The following is a 20,976-nucleotide window of genomic DNA, read 5'->3' as shown; positions in this document are numbered from 1 at the left end:
ACAATGGAAAGCGGTATACAAAGAAGAATCCATTATATTTCCAAAATCAATAGTATTTACAAGAGGTCCTTGAGAGGGATGAATACAATCACCTAAAATACTATACTTGGTGTCCCTATGCTGAAAAGAAAAAATATGACTAGACCAATCTATCTGGACGTCAAGAGTCTTAAACCACTCAATCCCTAATAACAAGTCTACATTTTCCAGATGCATAACATAGCATTCCAGAGTATCTTTGTAGTCCTGAATCTGGATTGGAAGCATCTCCACCTTGCGATCCCAAACTTGCCGTCCCGCAGGTAGACGTACCTCATAGGTATGGTCGCTAAGTGTCGCATCAAGACTCAATTTTCGCACAAGTTTGTAGTTAACAAAGTTATGCGAACTGCCAGGGTCTAAAAGAATGTGAATTTTATGGCCATTCACTTCTCCATAAACTCGGAGAAGATCATGTATGCCAAATACCTTAGAATTGAACAGACAATCAGAACAAGTACTAGGGCGAGAAAGTACAGTAATTGACGTACCTGTCATAGACAACTGGTTAGCTGCCTTTGGCTTGGGTCCTGCGTTTGTCTTGGTACCCTTTTGCTTTGGGCACTCGTTACGCATGTGTCCTTTTTCTTCGCAGATAAAACAACGTCCTTCCTTCTTGAGCTTCAAAGCCCTAAGGAGTCGTTTTTTCTTCGCTGGTGTCGAACTTGAATTCTTTGAAGGTTGGTCCGAAGACTTGCCTTCATTCGTGTTAGCCTTGGGTGCGGAGAACTTTCTTTTATGCTTGTTCCCTTGCTCGGTAACGGGTTTCGACTTGGAAGAGACCATCGTATCATCATAGATACGAGCTGAATGAATGGCCTCGTCCAAAGTTTTACATTTGTTATTTTTAATCTGTAATCGATACGAGTTGGGTAAACCAGCTACGAAAAACCCCAAAAGAGTAGTGGGATCCATCTTTGTAGCCTTCATCTGCAAGTCACGAAACTTCTGGAGGTAGACCTCATAAGTGAGGTGCTGCGAGGTCATGGTCAAAGCTGAAAACCGGGCAACAACATCATAATCATCCTCTTTCTTGAGGAATTCTTTCTTGAAGATATCTTCAAATTGTGCCCAAGTCGTTGGCTTAGGGTTGAGTTCCTTCCACCAAAGCAAAGCTTTGCCGGACAGGAAACGTGCTGCTAACTGTATCTTCTTTCCATCATCATATGGATGAAACTGAAAGTGAACTTGCCACTTGTGTAGCCACGTGTCCACGATCTCCTTGGTTCGCTGCTTTTGCTCGCCCCCGAACGGTTCCGGAGTAATGTTGGGACCTAAAGCAGAAGCCAAGGTATCCATTCCCGAGAAAGTAGAGAGGGTAGTGGTCAATAGAGCGATGGAGTTCTGCAAAGCTTGCATCTGGGCTGCGATTTGTGCCTGACGTTCCGTCGAAGAAGCTTCGAGAGCTACTTTGAACTCTTGGAAATCTGATTTTGACACAAAATCGTCAAAAAGATCGGCATCGGTTCCTTCCGTAGCCGGCAAGCCTTCGCGTTCCACGAGGGGCTCCAACTCTGATTCTTGGGTCGACATCGTGAAGAGGGTACGTGGAGAGAAAATTCGATCTTTGCACAATGAAAGTGCGAGCGAACTTGAGAGCTTGAGAGCTTGAAAACTTGAGAACTTGAGAGATGTGTGGCAAGAAGCCCACATGAGGGGTTTATAAAGGTTTCCCAAAAGCCAAAAAAAAATCTCGAAAAGCTATGCTTAGCTTTTGCTTTAGCTTTTGCGTGTTTTTTTTGGGTGAATAAATATATAAATATATATATATATTTTAATATATATATATATATATGGATATATATATTCTCTTTTCTAAAAAAATAAACACCTTGAAAACCTTAGAGAGGAGAGGATTTTTAAACCTTTAGAAAAAAAATTTAAACTCCCCTAAAAAAAAACAAAAACGAAAGCACTAAAACGAATGCTTTCCTTGCGTGTTTTTTTTTCTCAACCTCTTGGATTAGCCGGCGCTTGCTGCTGACGTGGAGTGTTGGCCATTGCTGCTATCGTCACTGCTGTCGGCGCCAGAATCATCGCACTAGCCTGCGTGTGCGCCTGCGCCAGCCGGCGTGGGCTTGGGCAGCATGGCCGCTAGCAACATGGGCCTGGGCGCTGCCTGCGTTGGCTGCGTAGGCCTGGCCTAGGCGCTGCCTGGCTGGCTGTGCAAGCCGCCTGGCTTGGCAGACTTGGCCGCCTGACTGCCTACAGGCCTAGTCCGCCAGGTGACGCACCTGCCCGCCTGCAACTTACCTGCGTGCCTACCACGTCAACAGAACCCGACTCGCCAGCTCTTCTCTCGCTCTCTCTCTCATGCGCCAAAAAAGAACGAAAAGCAACATGCGTTATTATTTTTTTCTGTTTCTCTCCCTGCAGGTTATACAACTGCACAACAAACATGCCTCTTCTGTGCAAAAGCAATCAACCCTATTACACTACCACCTCCCATCAACATGGGGTTCTTTGATGAAGAAAAAACACATACTAATCTGAAAACTGCAGTATGCACAGAAAAACAGCAAGTTTTTTTAACACATACCGTTCTTCGACCTCTTCTTCTCTACCTACCGACTTGCTCGTTCACGAGGTATTCTCTGATACCACTGTCAAATCCCCATGGATCCCCTCGTGATCGATCTTGGTTCGAAACTCGAATCCTGCAAACAAACGAACAAACAAACAAGCAAGGGGGTGCAGGCCTGACTCACCTCCCAACCATGCCCCTAGGGCTGTCCTACAGCCTTCCTATGAGGTGGGTACAGCCTGGCATAGTCACAGGGGACGTGGGGGACGGACCCCTGGGACGGGGAACGCCGTCCCATAACGTGCGGGAACGGAAACGGACAGGGGACGTGTGAGCCCACGCTGTAACAAGGGGACGTCGATTCGTGTGGGATGGAATAGGACGGGACAGTCAGCTGACCGTTGCGCTGCGTTGACCAATCTGCCGTTGCGCCCTGTAACCGTTGGGCGCCTTGTAGCCGTTGAGCAGCCCTCCCCACTTGGCCCATGGCTATAAGAAGAGCCCCCATTGGCACATGCTATAGGAAACTTTCAAGTCTTCAAGTCTTCGAGACTCACCTCGGGCCTTCTTGGCACTTGCTCTAGCCTCTTAGCTCTTGCCTCTTGGCACTTACAACACTCCTCAAGGCTCAAGCAAGGCTCAAGCTCAAGCCTCAACGCTCCTCAACTTTCAAGGCTCAAGTGGAAACCTCATTGGCTCAACCCTCCTCAACTTTCAAGGCTCAAGACTCAAGTGGGCATTGGGCAACCCGGCAAGGCTCTAGCTCTCCTCAAGCCTAAGGTTCAAGTGGCATTGGGACCGTGGGTAAGTTGTAATTTCAAGTTGTCACTTGTAGTCTTGTTGCTCTCCTACACTCACCGCTTTCTCTAGCCTCTCCATTGGCAAGCCTCTTCTACATCTCTCTCCTACTCTCACCTCCATTGCTCAAGCCTCTCCTACATCTCTCTCCTACACTCACGGTCTCACCTCCTCTTGCTTTAGCCTCTCCTACATCTCTCTCCTACACTCACCTCCATTGCTCAAGCCTCCTTGGCACTCGCCTCCATGGCATCTTTATCGCGACCATCCCCCGCACCTCGTTCCGGCGGCGCCAATACAAATAGGAGGAGGAGGACCGAAGGTTGGTCTTGGTGGGAAGAGGTCAACTCCGATTATCCCGGAAGTGGAGGAGGCTCTCGCCCATGGTCCTGCAAGCTATGTCCATATAGGTGAATGGGTGGGGCGGATAAAGTGAGAGCTCACCTCTTGCATGAGCCCGGTCATGAGGTCCGATTTTGTGATCGGGTCACACCGGAGACAAGAAGAAGGCTTCTTGAATGTGTTGCCACACATGAGGCCTTGCTTTCAAGGAGGAGAGTGCCGCATGTGGCCGTGGATCCTGCAACACTAGTGAGGCCATCCCCAGGTTCGGCATCCACATTGGCATCCCCATGTGCATCCACTTCATCGGCACCCGCGGGTGCATCACCCGCTCCACAAGAACGGGCCCCAACACCATCCTTCTCCATGCCGACCGCATCCACACACACGCTAGCAAAGTACTCTTGAGGGTAGTTGGGAGGAGCAAGTGGAGGACATCTCTATGGAGCCTGCACGCATTGTAGGGACCCATGGTCGTGAGGCCAGCTCTAGTGATAGTCTCTTTTTTGTATGCCACTTACGTGGTTAGGGCCTAGGCCTTTGCCCTTTTCTTTTGCTTTAGTCTCTGGCGAGTGGGTCCTGGGTGCCCGATCTCCTTTTTTGTAACACCCATTTTTTGCTAGTATGACTTAATATTGATGCTTTGGAAGTGTAAAGTGACTTTGTTTTAGTATTGTTAAGTTTCTTAAATGAGTGCTTACTTAAAATTGCATATTTTGTATGCCATCCGATGCCGTCCCCCGTTCCCCGTCCCCCGTTCCCAAGAATCCCCGTCCCCGTCCCCGTTTACGTTCCCCGTCCCCATTTCCCGTCCCATGTTACTATGCAGCCAGGGCCTTCCTGGCCCTTATGGGGATTGTCTTATGCTTTCCCCATGCCTACAAGAGTTCCTGGGGTAGCCCTATGGGCTGACCCCTTTTCCTAACTGCAAACCCTAATTGTCTACACAGTGTTCTGGCATCCGATATCATACTAGATACACAGAGTCACTGACATCGTTCCAGAGGGAGACTCACAGCGCGGACTGGCACTATTTCATGTGCAGGACAAGGCACACCTGACCTTGGACTCATGTGTAGGACAATGCACACCTGGCCTCGGACGACCAGGATGGAACCCTTGTTGACTCGTCCCGGACTGGGCTCACATGGGACCACTTAACCATCCCAGGTCCTGCACCTTTTGTACAGATATGTCTACGTGGCATCCACATGCGGGATGCACGTGACATCCCCTTCATCAGTAACCTTTTTGTATTCACGGCCATAAAGAAAATGTTTCCAATGTTTCAAGGTATATATAACTGCTAGGAGTTCACGATCATAGATTGAGTAATTTTTCTTTGCGGGTAGTAACTTACGAGACATGTAAGCTACTAGATGACCATTTTGTTGTAAAACACCGCCAATTGTGATGTTACTCGTATCGGTGATCACCTGAAATGGCTCGTTCCACGAGGCAAGTACTAAACAAGGCGCTTCTGATAAAGCCACCTTGAGGTTCTTGAATGCCTTAAACGCTCGTGGAGTCATTCGAATCTGTTGGTGAGATCTTCCGAGTGGTCAGAAAACTTGTCTATGTGGGTGGAGTATGCCTGGCATATACCCACAAAGGATCTGATGTCATATGCTGTCTGAGGTACTTCCCAATTGACACTCTTGGCCACTTTAGCCGGATCAAGTCGAATTTCTTATGCACTAATTATGTATCCCATATAATGCACCTGGAACAAATAAAATTCCGACTTCTTCTCATTGACGTAGAGCTCGTTGCTTTCTAGTAACTTAAGGACTTTCTCCACATCAATGTCATGCTGCTCAACTGTAGCTGAAAATAGTAGTATGTCGTCCAGAAATATGAATACACTTTGCAATTAAATCCCGGAAAACACGCATTATCATGCGGTTGAATGTAGCTGGGGTGTTCGTTAAGCGAAACGGAAGGATCACAAACTCAAAGTGGACCCGTTTCGTACGGAAGGCTGTCTTGGGGATGTCCCCCTCGACAATCCTCACCTGGTGGCACCTACTCTTTTAATGCCACCAACTCTTTTAATGCCACCAACTCTTTTAATCGAGTTTCGAGAACACCTTCGTTCCATTCAGCCTTTCGAGAATATAATCTATTCGAGGCATCGGGAATCTATTCTTGATAGTTAGCTTATTGAGTGCACGATAATTGACACACAACCGAGAAGACCCATCTTTCTTCTTGACAAACAAGACATTCCGAAGAAGCAGAGTAGGAAGCTTGACTCAAAGTCCCAAAAGCTTGTCTTTGTGGGATATAACTCTCTTTCCAAGGGATACAGGTTGTACACTTCCGTCAAGGAAGCCCTTGCACAGGATACTTGGAGGAAAGCCATGCAGGTGGAATTGGATGCCATTGAGAAGAATAACACTTGGGAGTTGGTACCGAGGCCGTCGAAACGGTCTGTCACATTGGTGTCAAGTGGGTCTTTAAGATCAAGTATACGTCAGATGGGTTAGTGGACAAACACAAGGCCAGACTTGTGGCTAAGGGTTATGCTCAACGGCCTGGTATTGACTATGAGGATACCTTTGCACCGATAGCGAGGATGACCATGATTCGGACCGTTCTTGCCCTTGCTTCTTCTCAGCGGTGGTTGTATATCAGATGGATGTTAAATCTGCATTCCTTAATGGTGACCTGCAGGAGGAGGTGTATGTTGAGCAGCCTCCAGGCTTTGAGGTTCCAGGATCAAAGGGGATGGTTTACAGGTTGCAGAAGGCCTTGTATGGTCTTAAGCAGGCTCCCAGGGCTTGGAATCAGAAGATTGATTCCTTCTTTCTACGGACTGGATTTCAGAGATCGGTTGCAGATCCCAACCTATATCTCTTTCGAGAACGTGGCATGGTCACGTTGATCATCCTTTATGTGGATGACCTCATTCTCATTGGCGGTCATATGGAGCACGTTGCAGTGGCGAAGGTTGCCTTGTCAAAGGAGTTTGAGATAACCGATTTAGGCTTACTCCACTTCTTCTTGGGACTGGAGATCTGGCAGACCCAGAGGGGGTTCTTTGTCTCTCAACAGCGGTATGTTCATGAGTTGCTTGAGGCCCTTGGGATGGAGAACTGCAAGTCTATCATGTCGCCGATGGACCCGAACACAAAGCTTACAGTGAATGATCCTTGCGAGCCAGTTGATGCCTCTGTATACCGGAAGCTGGTTGGTTCATTGATTTGGTTGCTGAACACCAGATTGGACTTGAGCTTTCCTGTGGGGGTGTTGAGCTGATTCATGCAGACGCCGTTGAAGTCTCATTGGGATGCAGGATTGAGGATCTTACGGTATCTACAGGGTACAAAGAATCTTGGACTCTTTTACACCGACACAAAGGAATGTGTGTGACTCCAAGGTTGGAGTGACTCAGATTGGGGAGGAGATCCAGACACGAGGAGATCCACATCAGGCTACAGTTTTTTCCTCGGCTCAGGAGTGGTTTCATGGAGCAGCAAGATGTAGCCAACTATTACCTTATCGTCTATAGACGCAGAGTACCGGGCTGCTTGTGGTGTTGCTTGCGAGGTTGTGTGGTTGCGGAGGTTGCTTGGCGAGATTGGGTTTCCACAGAAGGAGCCCACAGTCATCCAGTGCGATAACCAGAGCTGTATCACTGTTGCTCGGAACCCTGTCTTCCATGCCGGACCAAGCACATAGAGATACAATATCACTTTGTTCATGAGAAGATCTTGGCTGGTGACATCTTGCTACTTTATTGTTCGACAGAGGACAATGCGACGGACCTCTTCACGAAGTCCCTACTTCAGGCTATGCTCCGGCGGCACTCCAGCTCACTGGGGTTGGTTCCACATCCAGGAGCTGAGAGGGGGTGTTAGCAGTCATCTCCTGTCTGTACACTATGTCAGGGCCTCTGTTGTGGGTGTGCCCGCTCAGTTTTGGTGTGTCTCCATTTTTTTCTCACTTCCATGTATTTTTTCCATTTTTTGTTTGGTGTGGGAGGCTGTTGTGTGCCTGTTGGTTGTATCAGATGTTGGCCGACTGGACACTGCTGACCCGACTTGATCTGCTGCCCTGGCCTATTGCCCATTTGCTGGCCGACTGGGCTAGAGCATGTCGTGGGCTGTTGCCGGCCTGTTTTGTGCTGGCCGACCAGTAGCCTGGGGCCATATAAAATGCCCCCTTGCCCCCCCCCCCCCCCCAACACACACACAGAGTTCATTGTATATTCCGAGATTTCTTTGGTGTATATAGCAGAGTTACACTAGCTTCTCTCTCTCTTGCATGTGTGTATTGCTCTCTACTGCAGTTGTCTTCATTCCGCTGTGCATTCTGATAGCTTGACTCCAAGTCCCAGAAGCTTGTTTTTGTGGGATATAACTCTCTTTCCAAAGGTTACACTGAGGCAAAGTATCGGGCTACTTGTGGTGCTGCTTGCGAGGTGGTGTGGCTGAGGAGGTTACTTGGCGAGATTGGGTTTTAGTAGGAGGAGCCCATAGTCATCCAGTCACTAGTGCGACAACCAGAGCTGTATATCTATTGCTCGGAACCCGGTCTTCCATGCCCGGACCAAGCATATAGAGATACAATCTCACTTTGTTTGAGAGAAGATTTTGGATGGTGACCACTTGCCAGCCTTTTGTTCGACAGAGGACAATGCGGTGGACCTCTTCACGAAGCCTCTTCCTCAACAGATGCTCCGTCGGCACTCCAGCTCACTGGGATTGGTTCCACATCCAGGAGCTGAGAGGGGGTGTTAACATTCATCTCCTATCTGTACCATATTGAGTGAGGGCCTGTGATGTGGGTGTGCCCGTCCATGAGAGGACTCCTTGGTCATGTCCATTTTTTCCCAGTTTTTCTGTAGTCATGGGGGGCTGTTTTTTCCCTGGCCGACTTGTAGGAATTGGCTGGCCAGGAGGGGCCCACCTTGATGCTGGTCGACCAGGTCTTATCTGGTCGTGGGTTGGCTGACAATGCCATCTGCTGGCCGACTAGGAGTGACCTAGTCGTGGGCCCATTTTAGGGCATGTCGGCCTATTTCTACTGGCCGACTGCTGCCCCTTGCCCATATATATAGGGCACTTGCCCCCCCACACATTCTGTACCGGCTATTGTGTGTATATAGCAGAGTTTACACCACTTCTCCTCTCTTGCACTTCTGCATTTTGTTGGTCTCTGATTTCTGTCTCATTTCTGTTGCACATTCCGACATAAACCACATGCGTTAGCAATGTAATAAGAAGGGTTTTAGACTTTAGACCTCTAGATTAACCATAAAAACCAGAGATTAATCTTTGTTGAAGTGATGCAGGTCTTTGAGAGGTGCACAGAGCTGGCCCGGCTTCTCCTGTCATTTACTCACAAATCTGAGGCCACCAATGGATTTGTAGCTGCCGAAAACCTCTAGGGGTGTAGGGAATTAGGCAATGTTGCCCGCAAGATGATGAATTTGTGTTTTTCCCCAAAAATTAGGGCGACGGCTAATCATATGTTTCCCGGCTGCTGCTCGCATCATTGTAGCGATTGATGCTGGCGGCATCTGTCACCAATTGGCCGACCATTTGGTCTATCTCCAGTTTTGTGTCTCGTTCACTTGAGGCCAGGCCGGTGTCTCATGTGAAAGGGGCTAGTATTTTTGCTTAACATGGACGGGAGCCAGACTGGTGCCACCCGTGTATGACCTGGACTGTGTTCTATCCATGGGATTGTCACGCCATGGAAGAGCTAGTATTTGTGCCGTGTCTTACCTATGGGACTGTCACTCCATAGGGAGGCTCGTGTCTGGAACTGTGTTTTACCTATGGGACTGTCACTCCGTAGGAAGACCAGGATTTATGTTTTATGTCGTGCCATTTTTGTGCCCGACAGATATTTTGTACTTGTTCCATGAACGGGAGATATGTCCATGATACTATTTGCACATGCACTCATGTTTTGCATGTTTGAAACTGTTTTCGCATGACTTGTATTCTTGTGTTTGCCTGCTTGACGTGCAACTTACTGAGCGGGGACGCCTGCCAGTGAGTCGTGAAGTTTGCTCTGTCTTCTGACGAGTTTCGTTGCATGTGAACAGGTGGTAAGTGTATTGTACTTGTTGGTTTAATAGTTTTATTTCTAACCTTTCATTTTATAAGGTTATAAGTTCACATTTCATTTAAAAGTGGGCACCCATTAGGGGCACCCACATATGGGCCAAGGTGGGGAGCCACACTTAACCTTTTGTGTGTGTGGGGGTGGGTGCATGACCACCTACCCACACCACACCATGAAGCTGGCCGCCCCCATGCAAACTTGGGGAGCCGGCCAGCTGTGGTCGTGGAACTCCCCTCCAACATCTACAAAATAGAGGCGACCACCCTTCTGCAGAGAGAGGATCGTGCGCTTCCATCTCCACCACCTCAGCAGCCGGCGATCGTTTCCACCATCCCTCAGGCTGCTGCTCCTTCTCGTGGCTCTCAGGCAGCTGCAACCCCTCAGGCTACTCCTCGTCGTGGCTCTCAGGCGGCTGCATCCCCGCAGAGGGCTCCTTCCACCATCTCTCAGGCGGCTGCATCTCTTCAGCAGGCTACGCTGCCTTCTCTGCAGGCGACTGGCTGCCATCTCCAGCAGTCTGCGCTGCTTACTCTACAGGCGGCTGTGTGCCAACTTCAACAGGCTACGCTGCCTACTCTGCAGGCGACTGGCGGCCATCTCCAGCAGGCTGCCTTCTCTTCGCCAGGCGACTCTGCAGGCGGTTCCACCTCCAGCAGGCGGCCATCTCCTCAGGTTGCGCTTCTGTCTTCTCAGGCGGCTGCACTACAGGTTGCTGCGCTGCCTACTCTGCAGGCGGCTGTGTGTCCATCACCAGCAGGCTGTGCCTCCTCCTGCAGGCGGTGGTGTGCTCACCTCTAGCGGGCGGCTGTTCTCTCCAGCATACAGGTTGCGCATGCTGCCACCTCCATACAGGCTGCGCTGCTCCTCTGCAGGTGACTGGCTGCCCACTCCAGCAGGCTGCGCTGCTTACTTTACAGGCGGCTGTGCGCCTGTTCTCCAGCCAGCTGCGTTTCTGCTCCTCTGCAGGCGATTGGCTGCCATCTCCAGCAGGCTGCGCATGCTCCATCTCCAGCAAGCGGCTGCCCACTCTGCATAGCGGCTGCTCCATCTCCTGCAGCCAGGCGGTTGTCTCCTCTCCTCTACAAGTTGTTACACCTCCTATCCATAGACGGCTACCGGTGGTTTTGCACCTTCTTTAGGTGGCTACACCTTCAACACAAGCTGCTCTCCTCAACCTCCTCGACAAGCTGCTGTGTCTTGGTGTCCACTTCTAGTAGCTGCACACAAACACCTCGGGTATTTGTCTTCCATCCGCGAGCTACAAGTAAGTGAATTCAGATTTAAGTAAAGAACTTTGTTGTAAATCTGATAAGGGATTCTCTCTACGGCTAACACCCGTTCGGTGCCGGGTAGTCCAAGCTTTTGGAGAACCACGGTCCAAAGGTGCCGAGATCGAGAGAGCCAGGCGTTAGTACGGGAGCGCCTGTTTGTGCGTGGTCTTGGAACACCAGTGGGGCGCTCTCCGCGGAGTCCAGTGAAGGCACAGGACCGTAGAGACTGGACCACTCAAGTGGTCGCTCTCCTTCGAGCCTTTTGTTTGGTACTGTATTCATTTGTACATGGACATCATCTGGTTCATTGAAGCCATGGAGCATTGTATTTGTTAAATACTCCCAATAATATATCATATATTGAGGGGGGGGGGGGGGGTCGGCCCGTTCCGGCCCCAGTGCTGGTGTCCATCTATTTCATTTCAAATTTCAGTTGTTATTAAGTTGTCCATTTCAAATTGTGATATTAAGTTGTGCTATTACGCGTGTGGGTGTCTAACGGAGTCTATTCCCACTTGACGGGATCGGTTTCAGCATCTTTGCCTCTGAGTTGGGAAGAGTCTTGATGTTTGGTTGAGTGGTGAGTGAGGAATCTACACTCACTATCAAATGGCTGTGGAGAAGACAACCACAAAGAGGTAGCCATGATTAAATGAATCCTAATTGAGAAAGGATGATTAGGAGTAGCTAATGCAAGCTTAGGAGGATAATCTAGCTCTGATACCATGTTGGAATTAGGGTGGCTTGAGCAATATGATGATGACACTCATTCTATTAGCATTGAACAAACAAGATGTGTGAGAGAGATTAATGCTAATCACATGATTAACTAAATGAGCAGCATAATGACACAAGAGATGGGATAATGGAGGTTGTGTACTCATGCATTAGTTGAGAGCCTCTTATATAGGTTGGAGTAGTACAAGAGATGAGATTAGGGTGTAATTAACCCCTAAGCAAAACCCTAATAAGTTTTTGAAGAGAGCACCCAAAATCCTTAGATTTGAGTGCAAAGGAGATCCTCCTCCACTACAAGTAGGTGCCTAGAATATTCCTCTAAAGATGCTACCAACCATAGTCTATGGAGATGTTCTACCATATGCCCTTATCCCCAATGTCACATTGTAATATTTTTGGTGTATTATTTTCAACAGTGCCAAGGCACCCATGATGCTTCTTTGACCAATGCCCAAACTTATGACGTGTCCACACTAGAGTGTGTGAACATATTTGGTTATAACTTTCTTGAGATTTTGGCTATGTCCCAAAGGTCTTGGGCATTATTTCTTGACCTGCAAAACGTGACCACTCATCAATAGAAAAGGGCGCTCTCAAGTGCCAGAGGCAGGTGGGCGTCCTTGGCATTGCTGGGCTTTACACAACATCTCAAACAACACACAAACATAGCATATGTACAGAAAATCTTCTAGATTCACATGTAACCATGCATGATGCAAATGCTTATATACTTTGGAAATCTCCCATTCTCAATACTTGTATTTGGACATCAATCTGTCTCATTGGGCACCATTCATTAGGAGGGGGTTTTGGACCAATGGGTGTCATTCTTTATTAATCACTCGTTCCCTAGCTTGTCATCATGGATGTAGTAGCGATGATGGCTGCGTTATTTTGCATGATAATGGAATTGGAGGCCTGTAAATGCAGACAACAGTAGCTAGCCACTCTAGGTTTGGTAACCACGGTTGCTTGCCACTTGTGGTAGACGGATTGTGACTAAACCATAAGGCGGAGGAGCCGGTCTACCAAGAGCCTCATCTTAAGAGGCGTCTTGGGTTCTGGGAGTGCTCCGAGAATCAGGCAAGTTGGCATGAGAGCTGCCATTCTCAATGGAGTCGTCACTCTTAGAGGCGGCGGTAGTGGTCCGCCTGACGGGACCATGCTCCACCATATTCTCTGGCATTTCCCTTCAACGAAGGGGAACTATGGGGCTCTCGAGTTCTTCTCACATGCCATATGAGGGATGGACTCAACTTTCAGCACACAACTCTCTCAAGAAGTATTCCGAGCTAAGCGGCTGGCAGCTGCTGTGTGTGACCACCAGTTGCAATGCCTTCAGGCAGGAATACCAAGCAGCCTCTGGGCGGGTACCAAATTGCGACTACAGAAGGATCTATAAAAGGACAAGAGGATTAGTGTGGAGGGAATACGTATGCTACTGTTTTGGATCTTTTCATTTCTAGAGTTTGTCACACAGCTCGGTGGAGAATCTTTGGCTTCTGTAATGGTTGCTGCAGATTCTCTGGTACTGCTGGAGTCTCCATTTTTAGCTATCATTCTCACAGTTCAAGAGGGCATGTTAGTGGATGTGCCTTCACACTGCAAGAGGATATGCCAGTCATTATGGCTTCACAACTGGTAAATTTCTTGGATAGATTATAGTTGGAGTTTTTTCTTCGGTGTATTGCAGGATGTATTTTTTTGGAATCTGTTCCACAAGGTCGTCTTTGCTTGGAGGGCGAAGCATTGGAGTCTAGTTTGGAGTTGGTAGATGCTGGTTTGAGTACACAAAATGCAGGTTTGGTAGATGCTGGTTTGAGTATACAAAATGCAGGTGCATTTTGGTTTGTTGCAGCAGTTCAGAAAAATGGCATTTTGGGCTTGGAGTTTGTCATCTGTAGGAGTGCATGGGATGTGGTTGAAAATGGTTTTGTGATATGAGCCGATGCATTCGTGGATGACGTCTTTGCGGTGCTACGTGACATGTGCATACTTCCGTGCATTTGGAGAAGATATATTAGTTGTTTGCAAACACACATAATTAATCATGTATCACTTCTGATATGACTTGCGTGTTCAATGAGTTCAGATTTTTCGGAAGGAGCCTTTTTTTTATGGTCATGACAACTATGATCAACTCGTGAAGATAGCTAAGGTGGGTGTATTTGTTTAATATATGTAATGGGCAGTGTGCTGGCTTTATGATTTGTATACTGATCTTAGTACGAGGTGCGTTTTGGCAGGTGCTTGGCACAGATGAATTGAATGCATATCTGAACAAGTATTGTTTGGAGCTGGATCCTCACCTAGAGGCGCTAGTTGGAAGGTTAGCAAACAAACCTCACAGCAAATTCCTAAAAAAAAGCTGTTAATTTTGGGTATATTTAATCACGCCAGGCCCGGTCCTACTGTGTGTTATGCGTGGACTTAGTGCAAAATGCCATTGTCATATAACTGTCCTTGCGATACATGGAGTCAAATTCTTCTCGTGTTATGACTCCTTGGGGTCTCAAGGTAAACAAAATGAGGCCTTTAAGGGATCCCATTGTTCATGGAGTCAAAACATACTCATGAGGGTGCATAGTCACCCAAAGAGTTCATGAAGGTGTCTATATTAGTGGCCCTTAGTCATGGTATACTAAATATTAGAATGTAAGCTAAGGGTTGACTAACTACTACGAGTTATTTGCCTAGACTAGGTATGCTGAGTCACAAGCTAGAACACCATTTTTCATACTTGCACAATCACGGATCACCCAAGCATGGAACTGAGTCTTGCCTACAGGTCGTAGCAAGGGAGTACTTTGACCGTGTTGCACTCAAATTGTAGCTTAGGCAGGGGTTTGATGCCATCTGAAGATGTGCATGGCGTTAATCTTCTTGATGCAGACCCAGGGGTGGTGAGGGCAGGTAGGGTGCCTCTTATCGTGTGAAAGTTGAATTCAAAAAGTACATGCTCGCAATCATGAGGTGAAATAGACTTTGTAAAGATAGAACTTATGGTAATGAATGTTGGTGTGCTAAGACATGGATAAGCTGACATCCCTAGTCAAACTCATGATTTGGTTGTGTGCACAGTTAGCAGCAGGCATGCAGCAGAGGCAGACATTCAGATTTAGATGGGTATAGGGAAGAGGCAGATGTATGCAGATATAGATGGGTGTGCACATGCATGCACACACAAAGGTGGTTGGTAGTATGGAAACTTCGTTTTGTTTTCTAAAGCTGTTATGATTTTTCTGCTGCAGACATAGTAGGAAACCCTGGGCCAAGTTCATCAATGCTGATAACCAGCATCTAGTGACGCCTGAGGTGCGTGTGATCTATATTTCCCAAATGCATGCTCAAGACGGAAAACTAGGCTTATAGCTTCAATGCTATCTGGGTATTGGCTTTGAATGAGCTCTCTCAGGTGTTTGTTGCATTGTTGTGTAGGCGATTGATTTTCTTGACAAGCTTCTACGCTATGATCATCAGGAGAGGCTGACTGCACGTGAAGCCATGGTGAGCATGAGCTTTTAAGACCTTGAAATGCAAGTGTGATGTGTGTTATCTTCTCCTTTTTCTAAACAAACGGGGAATTGCATTTTGCAGGCACACCCATACTTTTACCCAATTCGGACTGCAGAGGCAAGCAACCGCCGAACCTTGTAAACCAATTTATTCTTCTGGACTCCTTTGGTGATGACTGAGGCCGATCCTTGTAGCATATTTGAGGAGCCTTTGGTTGGGCCATGCAATGCAAGTTGGTTTACTTGGTCTAGAGGTTCCATGTACTTTGTAGGCACACCATTCCTTGGGTTGATGGTTTGTTTAAAAGATAAGTCTTTACACCTAAGAAAGTACAGACGCTTTCGCCTGTCGATTTGGGGTCACATTTCTCTCAAGTGTAGTAGGGTGAAAAGCTATGGTTAACCCTTTCCCATGTGAACAAATGGTTAGCAATTTATTTGCTACTTCAAAAGTTCTGTTTCTTTTGCCTTCACTAATTTCTAGTGGTGTAACACCTTCACCCCCTTTTTTGATTTAAATGGTCGGTTGATGAAACTCCCCAACTACACCAAGGGCCTTGCATATGTGCCATGCCAGGGCAGGTTTCCATAAAAGTTATGACATGGACACCATGGACAAGCACTGGACTAAAGGTTCAGGTGGATCTAGCTGCCTTTGAACCACCCGGTGCCTTGATGAATCAACTCACAGCCCTTCACCATCCGGCTCACCATCGCTTGCACTGGAGTAATGGTTTAGGTGGATCTAGCTGGCTTTGAACCACCCGGTGCCTTGGTGAATATACTCAGCCCCCTTAACCATCCGGCTCACCATAGCTTGTTTTAAAGCTTCTCCGTGCACTTTCTATGCTTGTCCTATCTAACCTTGTGAAAAGGCTGTGGACAGCTTTGATGGTGCACATTTTTCGCTCGCTTGTGCCCGAACTGTTCTGAAACCCTCGGTTGAGTCTTTACAAGACATATACTCCCCCACCACCCCCTTAAACACACACACACGCGCGCGCGCGCGCACACACAGAGTACAAACGTTGGCTCATCATGGCTATGTTGCCAATGCTTAAAATCAAATAGCACACTTTGTCCATCCTTTTCATCAACCCCCCAAGCTAGAGTGAAGTTTGCTCTTGGGTGATCTCACACACACTTTGCTTATGGGTGGGGGGATCAGCCCCATGTCCAACCCCGAGATTGTGTGTAAGGACCTTAGTCCTATCCATTGTGTACTTTTTTTAAAACCGAATCAAACTGGTTTTAACATTGAATTTAGACTTTCTCGATATTAAAATTTATACATCATGAGAAAACCAATGGCCAATGGAAAGGCTCGCCTTCCGTTTTCTAGCTCTTAAATATTGTTGTTGTATTTGCTTTTATGAGAACTTCAAAAGTTACGCCTTAGTATGTGTTCACATCAAGAGCTTACCTTAGCCTTGTATGTGCCATTGGGCTTTGCCTTCGAGCCGTAAATGCAACTTCTTGACGTGGGTGTGCTAGCTTGTCTATCACGTCCTCACTTTGTTGTCACACCGGAATGCAGTTTTTCAGTGAGGTGAAGGGCTCTCTATGCGTACATGGAGGCTAAAAGAGATGGTCTTTTGCAATGGTTCTTTCTCATAGAAGGTGGAGGGTGAAGAGGAAGCTAATGCAAGTAGAAAATTTACAACCAATTCTATCGAGCAAACATCCATCAAACATGCAAAAGGTTTAATAGCATACATGCAAGCAAAAAAGAAGGAAGAGGAAAGCTCACAAGTATTCTATTACAAGGTAATAATTGTGTGAAGCTTATTGTGAAAAGTGACATTCAAATGACTAGTTTTCACACTCTACACTTAAAAATGGTCTGGTCTCTATTACTAGTCTTAAATATGTATGTATACGAAGTTCTTAAGACTTTTCACAAACAATAAGCTTCACACATGCAAGCAAAAAAGAAGGAAGAGGAAAGCTCACAAGTATTCTATTACAAGGTAATAATTGTGTGAAGCTTATTGTGAAAAGTGACATTCAAACGACTAGTTTTCACACTAGGCCAGCTAAACTTAAAAATGGTCCGGTCTCTATTACTAGTCTTAAATATGTATGTATACGAAGTTCTTAAGACTTTTCCTTAAAATCAAATAGCACACTTGAAGGGTAAGTCCCATCATCTTTTTCATAGGCCGACTAAGAGTGAAGTTTGTGCTTGGGTGATCTCACATGGACTTTGCTCATGGGTGGGAGAATCAATTTCATGTCCAACTTCGAGATTGTGTGTAAAGATTCTTAGTCCTAGTCATTGTTCATTTTTTCTTCAACCAAATCAAGCAAATTTTTACATTGAATTTAGAATTTATGGATATTAAAACTTTTAGCAATACAGGATAGATACATCAGATACATTATGAGAAAACCAATGGCCAGTGGAAAGGCTTGTCTTCAATTTTCTAGCTATTAAGCATTATTGTTGTATTTACTTTATGAGAACTTCAAAAGTTACGCTTATTATAAGGTACATGTTTAAGTCAAGAGCTTATCTTAGTCTTGTCGAGTTGGGCTTTGCCTTCGAGTTGCAAATGCAACTTCTTGGTGCGTTAGCTTGTCTTTCGAGTTCTCACTATGTTGTCACACCGGAATAATGCTCCTTGTCAGTAGGGTGAAGGTAAAGGTCTTTGTGTCTAGATAGAGAAATTTATTTTTTGAAATAAATAATAAGTAATAAAAAAATTATTTTTAAACACGTGAGCTGCGTGGTTACATGTTTTTTTTAAAAGTTTAATAAGTTTTTTTGGGGTGATGATGTGGCATATGTGACTCGTGGTACTTCAAAAAGTTTTTAATCTTTTTTTGTAAGTTCTTCTTTTGGTTGGTGTTAATGTGGCACACATGAGATTATGCCATCCACGTGGTACTTTTTTTTGGAAGTGATGACATGGCATCCATGAGCATACATTGTGAGGCGACACATGTTAGCGTATTCCACCACGTGAAACTTTTTTTTCTTTTTCGAAAAAGGTTTTTAAAGTTTTTTTTTGTGTGTGCTGACATGGCACATGTGAGTCTATGTTGGCATGTGGCACAGGCCTATTGTTAGATATTTGATACTACTTTATTGTGAGGTCATGCACTTATTGCATGGGTACTTTTGTCCCACTAGGTTTTTTCCCATGGCCATCAAAATGTGAATAGGCACCTTAAGGTTAGCTATATAAGCGACCTCATTTGCAGTTCAGGATTGCTTGATCATTTGTAGCTATGGAGAGCTTTCATCTCTCTCCTTTGAGCTTGCCATTCTTTCTCAAACTCTACCTCTTGTCTTCTTGTCATTGAGCATTGTGTGTGTGTGAGTTTGGTTCTCCATTCTGTGAGATCCAACAGTGATATCACAGCTAAGCTTTTTCGTAGCTTGTTTTCTAATTTTCTCCGTACTGTGTGCAAGCTTCCATAGCTTGTATTTAAGCTTTCAATAGCTTGTTTCAATTGGTTCATGAGTTGGTTTTAGTTTAGATTGAAGCATCCAATGCTAGTATTTGAGTTTTCCATTGAAGCTCTCTCTCTCTCTCTCTCTCTCTCTCTCTCTCTCTCTAAAGTGAAGGAGGCTCTTTATACCTTGAATACAAGGGATTCAAGCTACAACCAAGCGATTCAACATAGTTATAAGTTTTAGTTTTTTCACAGTGGGATCTTTTTAGTTTTTGCTGTCAAAATGATCCGTTCCCACTTTTGCACCGCTTCACCAGGGGCGTTGACACATGGCAGATAGAATTGCTTGATTCTTCGATCATTTTTCTCTCACATCATTTACATGTTTTGCAATTGACTGATTCAACTCTTAAATCGTTGATTTCTTGGATCGATTGATTTCACGACGATCCTACTTTTTGGAATCGCATCTACTGTGCCTCCCATGAGCGTTGTCACACCGCCACGTTGCACTATGGGTACTTGTCCCTCCTCTCACCTCACTTCACTCACACACACTCACTAGCATGCATTAGGGAGAGGTATTAGTAAGAGGATTAGCAAGAGCAAGACTCTATTGCACAATGGGAGTGTGTTGTATTATGAGAGAAATTCACTTCTTATATACATGGCCATAAATGTTCACACTCACTTAAACTGTGGGGCCAGCCGGGCACTTTAGGCTCATAAGAGGCCTAATGCTATTACAATGACTACTCTCATAATATATCCATGAAGTACATCACTTTTTGGGACTTCATCCTACATGCTACCATACGCTTTTGAAGTGGGAATTGCTTTAAGTATTCCATTGAACCATTACGGGCGCATGTCTAAGTTGTAGATTTGAACACCATTGCTTCATATCTTGAATGTATGACCTTTTGGTGTATCTACCTTGACTCCTTGATGTAAGATAATGGCGGTATCTCTTATTAACCCTAGGAATGGGTTAACATTTCCTCCTTTTTGATGATGATCGCGTCCTCATAATCCTGTTGAAGACCTTTGTGTGGGGAGAATTGACAAGCTTCTAGATGGTTTGTTAGAGTGACGTTCAATGGTCTTTGTTCCTTCGGAAGGAATAAGAAAAGCTAGTTAGTGAATGAAACGATTAGTGGGTTTTTGGGAATTCTTAACGAATGGGTGGGTGGTTTCTTTGTGTGGTGGACGGTGTTGTGGTGTACTTTTCTTTTTCCTTGGTCTCTGATTGCTGTCTTGAGGAAGAGGCTTTGGCTGTCGAGGCACCCAAATTTGTTTGGCACCTGTGTAGTAGCCTTGAGCAATAAGTAGCTGCTTTTCCACTCACATTTTGTTTGGCACCTTCGTAGTAGCCTTGAGCAATAAGTAGCTGCTTCTCCACCCACATTTTGATACCATTAAGATACCTTGATTTTTGTTGTCTTGGTGGATTTTTCTTTTTGGTTGAAGTGGAAGGTTGTGAGTCCTCCTTCACATTAGTTGGCGCTGGAGCTGCAGGTTTGAGACTCATGGGTATATTTGATGATGATGAGGCTAGAGTCTCTTGTGGAGTGGTTGTCGATGATGAGGCTTTCGAGCATGCGGTTTTTTCTTTGGTGAGGTTTGATGAAGAGGCATAGGCTCCGGGGCTTTTCCTTTGAATTACTTGTTAGATGGTTGCACGTGGGAAACTTCTTCAAGAATAGACGTGGATTGCGTGTGGGGAACTCCTTCATAGAATATAAGTGGATTGTCTCCTTTGGATCTCATTCTCTCTTAGAGATGTCGATTGAAAGCTTTTAAGCAAGGCCGCATAGAATTCAAGGAATGACAATTCCGAGAGATCAATATTTCTTTTGCCATTGCTTCACTTGGTTTAGATGAGGACCATCTCATAGTATGATCATCTTCCATCGATCATCTTCCATCATGTTGTCATCTAAACATATTGCTTCTTTACAACATTGATCAAATGTTTCTAGATTGGATACAATGATCAAGTTGTGTAAGTTGTTATTGTTTAAGCCCATCATGAAACATCTCTTGAATTGAGAATCATTTAATTTCTCCCATGACTCACATCATGAGTCTAAGAGTTTTATCCAAAGGATAAAGTCTGGTTTCGTTTGGTTTATACTCAATTTAATAGAGTTCTTTCGTTGCACTCCACCGATTACCTTTTCTTGAAAAGCTGTGGATAAAGGTTGACTTCAACGTTTTGAAGTTGGTCTCTTGATCGTCAGCATCAATGTGATGAATCATCGAT

At 45.8% G+C, this 20,976-nt stretch overlaps 1 protein-coding gene across 2 annotated transcripts in view; it reads left to right on the top strand.

The window, feature by feature from the left end:
* The window catches only part of LOC147603370 (casein kinase II subunit alpha-2-like), a 44,635-nt gene extending 28,854 nt beyond the window's left edge, over positions 1 to 15,781 (top strand). Inside the window, exons 6-10 of one of the 2 annotated variants that reach the window (XR_015265605.1) lie at positions 13,886 to 13,951; positions 14,040 to 14,122; positions 14,875 to 15,108; positions 15,232 to 15,300; positions 15,391 to 15,781. Coding sequence is in view for 1 of the 2 variants with exons in the window: in XM_086796508.1 (XP_086652634.1) it covers positions 13,886 to 13,951; positions 14,040 to 14,122; positions 15,045 to 15,108; positions 15,232 to 15,300; positions 15,391 to 15,450 (342 nt within the window). In the remaining variant the exon portion in view is untranslated. The remainder of the gene's footprint in view (positions 1 to 13,885; positions 13,952 to 14,039; positions 14,123 to 14,874; positions 15,109 to 15,231; positions 15,301 to 15,390) is intronic. The other variant, XM_086796508.1, reaches the window with a different exon arrangement.
* Positions 15,782 to 20,976: the final 5,195 nt, after the last annotated feature.

This window comes from Cibotium barometz, chromosome 64 (assembly GCF_041138505.1).
Source record: "Cibotium barometz isolate CiBa-2024 chromosome 64, ASM4113850v1, whole genome shotgun sequence".
NCBI classification, from domain to species: Eukaryota; Viridiplantae; Streptophyta; class Polypodiopsida; order Cyatheales; family Cibotiaceae; genus Cibotium; species Cibotium barometz.
This window is presented reverse-complemented; position numbering and strand designations above follow the sequence as displayed.